Source organism: Excalfactoria chinensis, chromosome 2 (assembly GCF_039878825.1).
Source record: "Excalfactoria chinensis isolate bCotChi1 chromosome 2, bCotChi1.hap2, whole genome shotgun sequence".
NCBI classification, from domain to species: domain Eukaryota; kingdom Metazoa; phylum Chordata; class Aves; order Galliformes; family Phasianidae; genus Excalfactoria; species Excalfactoria chinensis.
Window position 1 is genome coordinate 37,638,054 of NC_092826.1, and position 13,131 is coordinate 37,651,184.

Consider the following 13,131-nt stretch of genomic DNA (forward strand, 5'->3'; position numbering starts at 1 on the left):
TATCTGTGCATCTTTGTCTTAAGTTTCTGATATCCTTAGTTAATGATTCAGCTTAAAAGTTGTCTTCTAGCCCACTGAGGAGGCACAGTTCTCCTTTCATACAGTTAGTTAAATCTTTTGAGTGATTAGTCATATTCTGTGGATTACTTTAGGAATATAGATAGGTACAACAAAACATCTATAACTAAAATTATTGCTGAAAAAACAGTCTTTTAAGATACCTACATAGATTTTGCTACTTCATGGTTTGTTTTTTTCTTCCAGTTCATCACTTCAGAAGCATGGGGATTAAAAAAAAATCAGCAGAACTGTACCATTTTTCAGTAATATCCATGGAAGATTTTGCTTCAGTTTTTCTTTCTTGGTCCTACATGAGCAAGCCGTTGTCAGCTAAATAGCTTGACTGCTTTTATGATTTGAATGAACCAAATTAATTCCACTTGCAAGTACAGTTTTTCTTCCATGAACAAGGAACCTGAAATGAAGGGATGCCATTTAGAGGGACCTTGACAGACTTGAAAGTTGGGCTCAGGGGAACCTAATGAGGTTCAACACAGCAAAGTGCAAGATTTTGCACTTGGGCTAGAAGAACCCCAGGCAGCTGTACAGACTGGGAGGAGTGATCCTTGAGAGCAGCTTGGCAAAGAAGGACCTGGGGGTCCTGATGGATGAGAAACTTAACATGAGCCAGCAGTGTGCTCTTGCAGCTTGGAAAGCAAATGGTATCCCAGGCTCCATCAGGAGAGGGGTGGCTGGAGGGATAGGGAGGTGATTGTGCCTCTCTATTCTGCTCTTCTGAGGCCTCATCTGGAGTACTGTATTCAGGTATGGAGCCCTCAGTACAAGAAAGACAGAGAGCTGTTGGAAAGGGTCCAGAGGAGGGCCAAGAAGGGGGATGAAGCACCTCCCCTATGAAGACAGGCTGAGGGAGCTGGGCTTATTCAGCCTGGAGAAAAGAGGGCTGCAGGGTGACCTCATTGCAGCCTTTCAGTACCTGAAGGGTACCTATAATCAGGAGGGGAGTAAACTCTTTGAAAGGGCCGATAATAGCAGTTCAAGGGGAAATGGTTTTAAGTTGAAAAAGGGAAGATTTAGGTTGGATGTTAGGAGGAAGTTCTTTACTAGGAGAGTGGTTAGGCCCTGGAACAGGCTGCCCAGGGTGGTTGTGGATGCCCTATCCCTGGAGGTGTTCAAGGCCAGGTTGGATGGGGCCCTGGACAACCTGATCTAGTAAATGTAGAATTTTGGTGGCCCTGCCAGGCAGGGGACTGGAGCTTCATGATCCTTGAGGTCCCATTCAACCCGGGTTGTTCTGTGATTCATTCTGTCTTTGTGAAATGTTTGCGTTTTCATTTTTTTTCCCCCCCATATGGTATAGAGAGATGTTAAAGCAGCCATTTTTCTTTGTTTAATTTATTTAAAAAATAAAAAATTTTAAAAATTTGTTTAACAGTGTGTGTGTGTGTGTGTATATATATATGTATATATATATATTTAACTTCTACATATCCTATTTTAGATCTTTATATCTCCCAGCCAGTACCTTCTAACCTTGCATCTTGCTTACATCAAGTTTATTGACACCTGTTTCTTTTTACACTGTTTTCTGTGATTACTGTACCAAGATAAGTTATTTTCTTTTTTATTTTCATTGATATGATATTTATACAGATGTAAGTTCTTATGCTGCTTTTTTTTTATTCATGTTTATCTCACTATGTGGAATTCATAGGATGAAAAGAGGCTTTAAAGAAGCTACATCAGTTACCATAATTTGTTCCTTCACTGGTTAAACCGCTATTCTTTTGTCAAATGTGGCAGTGCTTGCTTATTAACCTTTTTTTTTTTCCTTGTGATATAATCTTTCTTTTAGTGTTTTTAACATCTACTGTCTGGCTTTTAAATCACAATTAAAGCAGATATTTCCATTTCCCATGCAAGCATCTTAGTGATAAGGCAAGTGGGAATGGTTTTAAATGAAGACAGGGGAGGTTTAAGTTGGATATTAGGAGGAAGTTTTTCACACAGAGGGTGGTGACACTCTGGAGCAGGTTGCCCATGGAGGTTGTGGATGCCCCATCCCTGGCGACTTTCAAGGCCAGGCTGGATGTGGCTCCGGTCAGCCTCGTCTAGTGGTTGGTGACCCTGCCCACAAAGCAGGGGGGTTGAAGCTAGATGACCTTTGAGGTCCATTTCAACCCAGGCCATTCTATGGTCTTGGTTTCTCTTCAGCTAAAAAAAATGCCAGACAGAATGTCTTTTTTGCAGGTAGTCTATTTTCCCACTTCCAGTTCAGCAGTTTGGGCCTTGAGCTCTGTAGCGTGTGGACAATGAGATGCGCAGAGCGCTTTCAGAAGCTACAGACTCACAAGCACAGGAGATGAGAAGCTGTTCTCTACACAGTTCATTGTGTGATAAACTGTGTTCTGTGAATGTTTTCTAATCTTTCAATCTTTTAACACCTCTGCTAAAAACTTTTTGTACTTTTAGAACATTATTTAATTATTATTTCTTAAGTAATTTTATTGAAATTTCCACATTATTTGTCCAAGACAGAGGTTATCGGAAACTTGGACTTTCTGTTAGGATATATGTTTCACATCTGATCTGACACTGTTGTTGTCATCATCAAACTGTCAATTCCAGTCCGTTTTTATCTTACAGATGAGAGTGAGAAACTGTGTGGTTGTTTCATTTTGTTACCTAAAACCGTGACTGTAGTCATAGCAACTACATCATTCTTGGTTCAGTTCCAAATGCTTTGTAACTCCTAGTGAAGAAATACAAGCATGCTTGAAAGCTATGTTGCTTCTATTTAAATAAGTACTCTTTCGTCTTGACTAGGTTACGGTGGCATCCAGTGGAAAACAGTTACTTTAAAATTTCGTTCTGGAAGGTCTTGTAACAACTGTGTGACTTAATTGTTCTTATTCCTTCCTTTTGACTGAAAAGTCTAATAGGCACAAACATTTCTAGATCCTCCACGGAAGTCCAGACTTATTGTATCTTAGATTATTGATCAGTCTGATCATCTTTTAATAGAATAGATCTGGGTATGGCTAAAATATAATCTTTTATGGTTAGATGTGTTTTGGTTGGCCTTTGTGACCAAGCTATTTGATAAGTCACCAGTAAGGAGGGGAAAAAAAGAATGTTTGAGTGACTTGGAATTGAGCTAGTAGAAGTTACTGCTTGTCTTGTACCCCGCTTTGATTTACTGGCTGTGTGTTTTACATCAGCTTCTCATATCCTTTTCAGTGCTATTTGGTCACTTGACTTCTTGCAGCCTGCTTTTAGGATCATTGCCAAGAGCAAGTGAAAACAGGACTAAGAAGTCACTATGCTATGAATAGCTTGGTTCTGTTTTGTGTTGACAGAAAAAAAAAAAACAAAAAAACCTTATGAATGTGTAATTAGTCATGAACTGTATGGACAAATGTCCAAAGGACACTGTTGCTAAAATTGACAGGTTTTAAAAGGGAATGGAATATCAGCTGCCTAATGAAAGAAGAGAGATCACCATGAAATCTCAAGTCTCCCTCACAAATTAGCTGTTGCAATTGCAAGTTGTAAAGTTGCAAATGGGTTGCTTTGGTAGCATTACTATTATTTTCTGATGAAGTGGATGAAGAGGAATGTTGGCAGTCAAGCTATTGATTACCTTTGGTTACCTTTTCTGGAAGCACTTATCTTCTACTGTATTGTGTGAATGTCTGTAATTTCACTTTCAGGGATCCTTTGTGGTGGCCTGAAGTTGATTTTTGTTGTTGTTGACTTTTTTTTCTTGTTGCTGATGACATAAACCTCTAAGGAGTCCTTTTTACAGAATTCCAGACACGTGGCAATAGAGGACTTTGATGACTTGTTTCCTTTTACCACAGGGTTGTAGAGAGTGGAAAGAATCCTGCATTTCCTGAGAACTTTTGTTCTGTAGAGGTAAGTTCAAAGAGCACTTAAGACAACTGGACCTTCCCAAGATTTACTTTTTTCCGTTCAGTTGAGCAAAATTAGGATGATGGGATGCAAGAACAAAGTCTTGAAATTAATGAGAAATTACCTTTCCAAGTTCATTATTGTTTTAGCTTAAGTCATAGGAGGAAATAATAAAGTAAAAATTCTGTTAAAACACCCAGACAAAGTTTAAGAAATCTTTGTAGTGGGCTTGTGAGTTTCTTGACAAGTACAAAAGTGGAAATGCCTTCATTTACTATTCAGCATAAATGGCCAGGTTGGGTTTGTCTATCCTTTTCTCAGTAGTGGTGCTTCTTGAGGTCCTCATTCCAGCAGTATGGTGAAACTGTCAGTATTGTAGGTGTGCCACCATGTCTGAGTAAAATGGACATAGCTGTGCAAGTTGAATAGGTTTTTTTAATTCTTTGTGAATCCTTGGGTGTCTCTAAATTACTCCTGAGTTGATCTGTGAAAAATCAGTGACAAAAGCGTGCCAGTTGTTAGGCAGGCCTTATTTTTCTGTGCTGGAGCTGGAAATTTTTCTGAGAAGTGTTAAAACTTGCAGGCCTATGTTTATATGTCTGACGTAATTGAATTTTTAGACATTAGTATATGTGCCTGACATAATGCAGTTTTTAAACATCATTAATTTATGAAGGAACTATTTCTGCATGCAGGTATACTGATTTTGAAGTGGGTTGTTCTCCTAATGTAGCTTGAGAATGTCTCCCCTTAAAAATAGCATGTGGATAAGTCAGGGAAAATAAGCCCAATCTCTTGTAGCTGCATTCAGTAGTGATGACATGATAACAAAGATACACCTAGGCAAGTTTCTTTTTTTTTCTTAACTTCTTCTGAGCTACTGTGGAAACATTAATTATCTCAGAATTATGTTTGCATTCATAATGGAATTTTTTGTTTTAATATTTGTCATGTATGTAGAACAGAGCTGTAGGTCACCTCCCACTCAAAATGAACTTGGTTAAATAGTTAGATGGTATTGGTATTGTTGTTTAGTCTTTCAGTTTTCTTTGAGTCCAACTTCTGGGACTCAGCTCATTGGCTTGGGTGAACTCAGGTAAACCATCACAGGTCAGACTGGTGGATAAAAATTGTCAGTACTTGTCTCTGATCATCTGTAGCGTACTGGACCATTTCAGTTGTAATTTTTTTTTTTCTTTTCTTACAAAAATGTTGTAACTTGCAATATCTATTTTGATTTTTAAGTATTGTAAAAACAATGTTGCTTAAAGTAATCTTAAATTGACAGCATCAAGAATGACACAGAAAACTTAGTAGGACAAAGCTAACTTCTTACTGTGTTGAATAATGTATCTGGCTTAAAAACGCATAAATAAAGCCTGAGTTGAGAGTACATCTTGGGGCATAGTATCTGAGCTTACAAAGTCTAATATTACATTATTCCTCATTGCACAGTTGATTTGTGCAATGCCAAGCCAATTTGTCCAAGGGAAAATAGAACCAACAAAGGCTTCTACCCAGGACTTTTAAAGAAATCTATTTGTTTGGTGATGAGATAAATCCTGTCTTTATTTTCTGAATCACACTGTGCTAGTCATGTGAAGGTACTGCTGCATATAAGTAAACTTAATGGTTGGTGTAGATTTTGTATTGTTTTTGTTTTGCAAACTAATGTGTGGTTCTGCACGTGCTCTGGCCTTTGGTATTCTTGCCAATAGCTTGGTTGAATTTAGGAAGGGAATAGCATTTGTGGGTTGAAAGTAGACTGCTGGTTTACATTAGCAAGGCACACATTAGAACACAATGGATAAATTTAGTTGTCTTTTCAGCTTCTTGCTTTTGGTATATCTTCAACTATACTTTTTGGCAAAATAATCTATTCTTCTGGTTCTCAGTATGATAATTAAAAAAAGATATTCTTTTCTTCTTGACTGCTGCAGAAATTGTGTTTGAGAAATGTGTTCAAGGGTTTTGGTTTGTTTTTTTTTTTTTCTAATTTTTCAAGTTGTCAGTATTAGTTTGCACGTGTGTGTTTAAATTGTATAGGGGGACTGGATATAGCATTGACATCCACAAGTCATTATCTAGAGACTATCTGGGTGCTGTTTAAGTTGTGTTACTACTTTGTTGACTTGGGAAGTGAGAGCTATGCTGCAAATGTAACAGATTTTCTTCCTAAGCTTGAAATCCTTCCTGTCACATGCGCTGAAGGTGAACAGAGTTTAGAAAACAAGACATAGCATCCTGTTGAAGTAGTAAAAATTTGTGATAGCTTTTTATTTCCTTGGTGCTTTGTGTATAAATTCTGTATATGTGTTGTTTACCTTCTGATTGCTGATACCAGTAATTTGAAGGACAGTGGAATCTTGTGATGCTGCTTGAGAAAAGGCTTGGATTTTCAAATTTGTTTTTAGAGGCTTCATGAGTTAGGCATTGTTCATATTCTGAAATATTCAGATAAAGGACTCTGCAGTTTCGTGATTTGTTTTGGGAAGAAAAGTGTTGGATTTGAAACAAAGTATGTTATGCATATGTGCTGTTAACCATGTGTTCATAAGCAAACATATTCTGTAATAGAGTCATAGGTTTGGGTTTTTAGTAATTGTTCACCGTAGTTAAATAACTTGTTTTTCCATATATAGTCTCTCACGTGTACTATAACAAAGGAAAGATGTGCATTCAGGTTTGTTCAGCAACATGAACGAGCTGCAAAAAGTTGTAGGATTTTCTTTCTTGGAAGGTAGGATGAGAAGAATATTTGCAATATATGTTGCTGTTCAAGTGCTGAGCTGAAGGATTTATTGTGACATGTGTTTTGTTTTCTTGTTTGGTGTTTGGGATGAGGGTGGCAGTCTGTTTCCTTGACTTTAAATGGATTTTCTACTAATTGTTAGAACTCTGGAGTTGAACACAATAAGGCATTGCTATTAGTGCACCTTTAACAGGATATAGTACTCGCCCTACGTTGATCTGTGTTGAGATACTACTCGGAGTTAAAATTCTCACCTTCTTGTGATGGTTAAATGCTTCTTCATCATCCAGTTGTTTAACAGAAAAGCTTCTGTGTTGGTTTGTGCGCACCAAGTTTTTGGATGTAATTTAGGGTTTTGTAGGCATTCTGCATTACTTCTTATTGTGTTACGTCTGGTTTATTAATCTCTGGGAATAATTGAGTGATGTATCGCTCAAGGAAAATGGAAATACCCTCCTGTTTTCCTTATGCATCTCTCCCTGCATTTGACGCACTGTGCTTTTGCTGGCTGATGCTGCAATTCTTTGTCTTGTTTTGAGATTCTGTTTGGCTCAGCAGTAGTTTTCTCCTTAATTGACCTTGTTTGCTGACTGTTGGATTACTACAAATGTAATTATGAATTATGTGGGCATCAAGTAATTTATATTAGCAGCATTTAATTAATTCCATGAGGTTTGATACTGTGTTCATTTTTTTTTCTTTTTGCAACTGCAACTTTAATCTGCTTGTTCATAAGAAAAATAGTTCTCAGTAAATGATCAGTAACTTATCTTCTGATACGTTTTTTTTTTGTAGTCTTTTGTTGTTCTTGGTTGAAATTTACAGGTCTCATTTTAACACTGTTCATCTTAATATTTTCTTGGTCTCTTACTTTTCAGTGATAACAACATAAAATATCACAAATCTATCTGGAGTGACTTGCTTTTTTTTTGTTGTTGTTGGATTTTTTATTTTTTCAGGAAATGTATGAAGTTGCCAAGAAGCTTTGCTCGTTTTGTGAAGGTCTTGTACATGATGAACATCTTCAACATCAAGGCTGGGCTGCCATAATGGCCAACTTGGAAGATTGTACATACTCCTATCAAAAGCTGCTTTTCAAGTTCGAAAATGTATATTCAAGCTATTTGCAGTCCATAGAAGATATTAAGTTGAAACTTACACAGTAGGTTTGCCATTAAACTTCAGTCTTTGTCTCCAAAGCTACTGTATTATTCTTTTTGTGTTGTATATATCTTGCTGGTTCTAATTAATCAGGCACATATTTGATTATGTCTCTGAAAATATTCTTTCTGTTGTATACTAGTCATTTTTTAATGAACTTTTTTTCATTGTTTTCATTAATACTCAGAAACTACTACTGAGTTATTGGAAAGATGATGGTCATTAATGAACAGCTGTTTAAGAGCTGGAGTCTTTACAAATGTGCACTAGAGATGTCTAGATAATTTAGACATTAAACAATATTTTGACTACATATTTGTACTTCTGCACTTAAATGTATATTAAGAATGATGATCCATGTTGCAAATTCAAAGCTATTTTTAATGCAAAATTTTGATCTATTCAATTTGAATGTGTGTATATGTAAGTATACTTAAATTCTCCAAATTTTAGATGTTATTTGATGGAGAATATTTGACATCTTTCTTGATGTTATAGTATTATGGTATTTTTCTGAGTGATGTACCTAGAAACTCAGGTACTTAAAAAAATAAAACATAAATACAGTTTACTTTTTTTAAGGAAAAAGAAAAAAAGATAAACTCTATATCTTTTAACAAATAATATGCAGGAAATATCAAACTCTGCATATGTATTCAGCCATAGGGCACTGAGTCTTTGCTGGTAAGCATTAGTGTGTACTTGTGCAGAATGCAAACGTGAGTCCCACGTGTACATTTAAAATGTGGTCATGACTCTGTTTATCACACTGTTGCGTTTTTGTTTTCTCATTTTTGTCATTGCATTGTACTCTGAAGTTTATATTCAACAGTGGAAGAGAGCAGAAATAGTAACTTCTTATGAAGTTGACACTAAACATGGTATTTGAAAGGGTAGCCAGCAAATTCATTCTGAATATAAATAACATTTTATGAGTGGTTTGTGTTTGTTTTTTGTGATTGGAAACTGACGGCTTTTTGTTTTTACCCTTTTTAAAAAAGCTTGGGTTCTGCTGTCTCTGTCATGGCCAAGATACCACTGCTGGAGTGCCTAACAAGACATAGTTACAGGGAGTGTTTAGGAAGACTGGATTCATCAGCAGAGCACGGAGAGGCGGAAAGCGAAGAAACTGAGAATGGGAAATCTTCTGAACTGGTGCATTATTCTGATGTATCTAAAGTGAACAATAAATCAATGTTAGCATCATTTTGCAAGTCAGTTGAACAGTCAGCTTTGGAAGGCACAAGTCCTGAAAGTGTAAAAGACGATAAGGAGTCTGGTCAAAATACTATTGTCCAGGACAATGAAACATCAGTAGAACTGAAAGATGATGATCAGCCTTCCTTCAATGTGTCTTTATTAGACTGGATAAATGTTCAAGACAGACCTAATGATGTTGAATCACTGGTCAGAAAATGTTTTGATTCTATGAGCAGGGTAAGTTAGTAATTTTGTTTACACTCAAATTATATTGGGAATTTGCTGTGAATTTTTTTGTTTATTTTCCAGATGCCAAACCTTTTGAAGTGATTCAGCTGTCTGTAGCTTACTGTTTCTCAAATAACATTCTTATGGAGACCAAAAAAAGAGTGAGGGCTGGGGAAGTGCTTTGAATGAGTACTTAAATTTTAGGAATTTAACATTTAAGAAAATGCTCATTATCGTAGTATGTTTTTCATTTGCTTCTGGCCAAATGTAGCCATTCTTTATGATAAGCTAGTGGCTTCTTGGAGCTTTTAAACAAAACAACTTCAAATCTTAGTTGATTGTGTTTTTATGCTTACAGTGAAATATTCATGGGCCAAACTCAATATTATTCTAATAAATACTGAAGTATTTATTAAAATATAGGTCAAATTCATGTGCTTAATCATGATTTTATCTGAATACTGTGTGTGTATATATATATATGCATATGTATTATTCATCAGTTGATACAGATGCACTCACAAGAGCACAGTATATTATGTTGTATTTTGGTGAATAAAAGAAGAAAAAAAATAAAAGAAGAAAAAATTACTCATTTTCTTTCCAAATGTCTTGTAACCACTGTAACCTCTTACTTTAAAATTCCCTCCTTTCTTCCGTGCTTTCCTTTTCACTATGGCTTATATTTCTTAAATAATTTATATTTGTTTGCAAATGTATCATATTATTGCAACTCAGTATAGCTGTAAGAAAGAAAATTAATCTTATTGACTGGAACACTTGATTTTGTTTTTAAGGTAGGTCTGGAAGGCTGTCAGTTATGTTTAAGCCCTATCTGTTATAAGGAGTGCTATCATGTAATTGGTTTTACACATTGATTTTTATGAGTTATACTTGTTTTTTAAGAGACAGGCATTAAACAGTCCTTCAAAATGAATTATATAGGCAATACTAAAGTAACAAAAATGAACAACAAAAAAATTTAAATCATTATTATATGTTATTTGGATCAGCTTCTAGTCTTATCTGTCATGTGCCACATGTAAAGAAGAGATTATCTTGCAATTGTGTGCTTTTCTGTCCTTGCTTTCCTTATCCAGAACTAGGCAGAAAACCCTTGTTTCAGTTATTACAGTTGTTCTATAATATAAGTTGCCTTTTTAAAGGGGAAGGAGAAGGGGATTGCTCCTGTTCCTTTGTTTTCTTCACATAATTAGAATTGGAAGGCAGAAATGTTGTTAAGGCTATTCTGACTACCTGTGGAACAAATAACGGTAATTTGTCAGCCTTAAACTGTTTTGGTTCACAGGAACCCAAAAGCTTCAAAGTCATATGACAGTTTCTAGTCTCCCTTATGAAAACATTAATATTCTTTTTTGATGGTAGCACAAAGGATTCAGTCTTTGTGACATTGGTTTAGGATTAGTTATTAAACAGAATTGGCCTATTTAGCTGAAAAGGAAACGAAAAATTTACAAAATAAATATCTACAGTACAATTGTTCTGTTAACATTTACTTGAAATGGCACTTCAAAGTAGACTATACAGCTAATAATTCTTTCTCTTGTTCCCTACTTGCCCTTCTTTGAAAAATGAACTGTACTAATGCCGTATGATGACAATTGATGACCTGAATTTAGTTTCAAGTGATATTTTTATTAAAATGTAAGGCATCAGAGTGTGAAGCTTATATCATTGACAGTAGTAGTCTTGACAGAATTGCAGAGCACTGTTAGGTATGGGATTTTTCTAGCCTCTACACATTCCAACAGTGATGCTTCTAATTGCAGAAAGAGAGGCTGCAATAAGAGCAGAGGGTAAGTAGGAGCTAACCAGATGTTTCTGTTAAGTGCTGTCATAACTATTTACAGTAGAAAAAGACTTAAAGATGAGGAGGGCGATATTATCTATCTAGTAGTGAAAGTAGAGCAGAATGCTACATATGCAATTAGGTCAAAGATGGAATAAGAAGAATGGGTGGGAGAAATATAGGATGGAATAAAAGGAATAGATTTTCTTTGTAAAGGGGAAAAAATGGGATAAACCATGCTTTATAGTGATTAAAAGGGATGGAAAAAGAAAAGCATGTTCTTCAGTATTTTTTCTCTAGTAAGAAACTGTTAGGGTTGCTGCAGTTGATTCTTAGCATTATCTTTCAGTACAAGTGCATGTATTTATCTATTTATTTATTTATTTTCCCAGCTTGATCCAAGGATCATCCAGCCCTTTTTGGCAGAATGTCGACAAACTATTGCCAAACTAGATAATCAGAACATGAAGGCTATTAAAGGCCTTGAGGATAGGCTCTATGCATTGGACCAGATGATAGCAAGTTGCAGCAGACTGGTAAATGAACAAAAAGAACTTGCTCAGGTAATATATACATATGTAGTTGTGTGTGTGTGTGTGACACTGGATGATGTTAATGTTTGATATGTGCGCGCTGATAAAAATGATAGTGAAACAACTACATATCTTCATGCAGGATGGTTTTAATCATAATAATTAGAGATTTAGGTATTGGTAATTTTTAATCTTATATTTTCAGTATGATTCTCATTTTCTTTTAAGTACTTTAAAGTATTGTTCTGTTATGGTTGTTTTTGTGTGGTTTTTACTTAACTGAAGAGTGGAGACACCACTGCAGTATACCAGTAGTCAGAGAAGAAGTGTGACCTTCAGTTTTCAGTTGTGGAGGGATTCATTGTTATCCTTGTGGCTTAGAAATAGAGAAACAGCTAGAAAATCAGAACTTGAGAGATGGACAGATTCCTTTTCCTTTTTGAATGAAACACTGAGACCTTGATAACCAATCCCTCTATGAGAGAGCCTAAGAGGTTATATGCTTAATGGTTGATCACCAGCCTTATAGTGAGGGGAGATTGGTGTATGTGTGTGCACTACGTATACAATACCTTTTGAAGTGACTGAAAATTTGATTTAAGGCCTTCTCTGAATTAAAAAAAAAAAATAAAAAATACAGTAATTGTACAGTTGGACAGTGCCCTGATAAAGGTTTCTTTGAAGAACTGCAGTTAATTTTATACCCAGTTTTTCTTTATTTCCACATTTGCAATGGAAGTTATATTAAAATCTGTATCATATTATTATTTGATCAGGTTTTTACCATCACACCAAAGCTGGAACCATGAAGAAATGCATGCTTCTCATTTCTACTTGCATAGTGGTGTATTCATAGTTGTATTGATCTGTATTCCTCTCTGTCTTGTCATCAGTCAAGTAGTTAGAGCCTCCTTTTGAGGCATAGGAAATAATTGAGCTGGCAGTCATTTAGGACTCAAGTTTCCAGCTGCATCCTCTGGCTAGTATGTAACAGTGGGTCCTAGAGGTACTTCTGGCAGCACTTTTTAAAGTGGAGCCTGTTTTCTAGTAATTTCAGTTACTGAGTTCAGTAAGTTTGTGTTAAATCTCAGCCTTGAGTAAGTGCTTATGTTGTAGCCAGTTTCTAAATACGAGGGAAATTTTGCATAATAGAAAAGATAATATTCCATCTCACTACTTGGTTATCCAGGGCTATTGATTGTGGTCTTAGCTGGATTTCAGTTTTCACTTGAATGAGAAGTTTACCTCAAGTTTACCAATTTGTCTTGAGTGAGATGCCTAAAAGTCAGTTGAAAAGATACTTGTCACCTTTTATAAATGCTTCTGTGTATTTTGATCTTATAACTTTTGAACCTTTAGCAGACTTGTGATTTCCAAATCTCATTTTTGCCTTGTCTTTTATAATTATTTTTTTTAATGGTGTATGGTGGTGTTTTTTTTTTTTTTTCTCGGAATGGTGAGGTGGAGTGAGAGGTCATTTGTTTTTCTGAAGCTTCCATGAGTTGAATACTTGT

At 35.7% G+C, this 13,131-nt stretch overlaps 1 protein-coding gene across 8 annotated transcripts in view; it reads left to right on the forward strand.

The window, feature by feature from the left end:
- Positions 1-13,131, forward strand: part of RB1CC1 (RB1 inducible coiled-coil 1) — a 68,545-nt gene that overhangs the window by 22,750 nt on the left and 32,664 nt on the right. For all 8 annotated transcript variants that reach the window (XM_072328374.1, XM_072328378.1, XM_072328380.1 and 5 more), the window contains 3 exons: positions 7,645-7,847; positions 8,848-9,283; positions 11,477-11,647. In XM_072328374.1, coding sequence (XP_072184475.1) covers positions 7,645-7,847; positions 8,848-9,283; positions 11,477-11,647 — 810 coding nt within the window. The remainder of the gene's footprint in view (positions 1-7,644; positions 7,848-8,847; positions 9,284-11,476; positions 11,648-13,131) is intronic.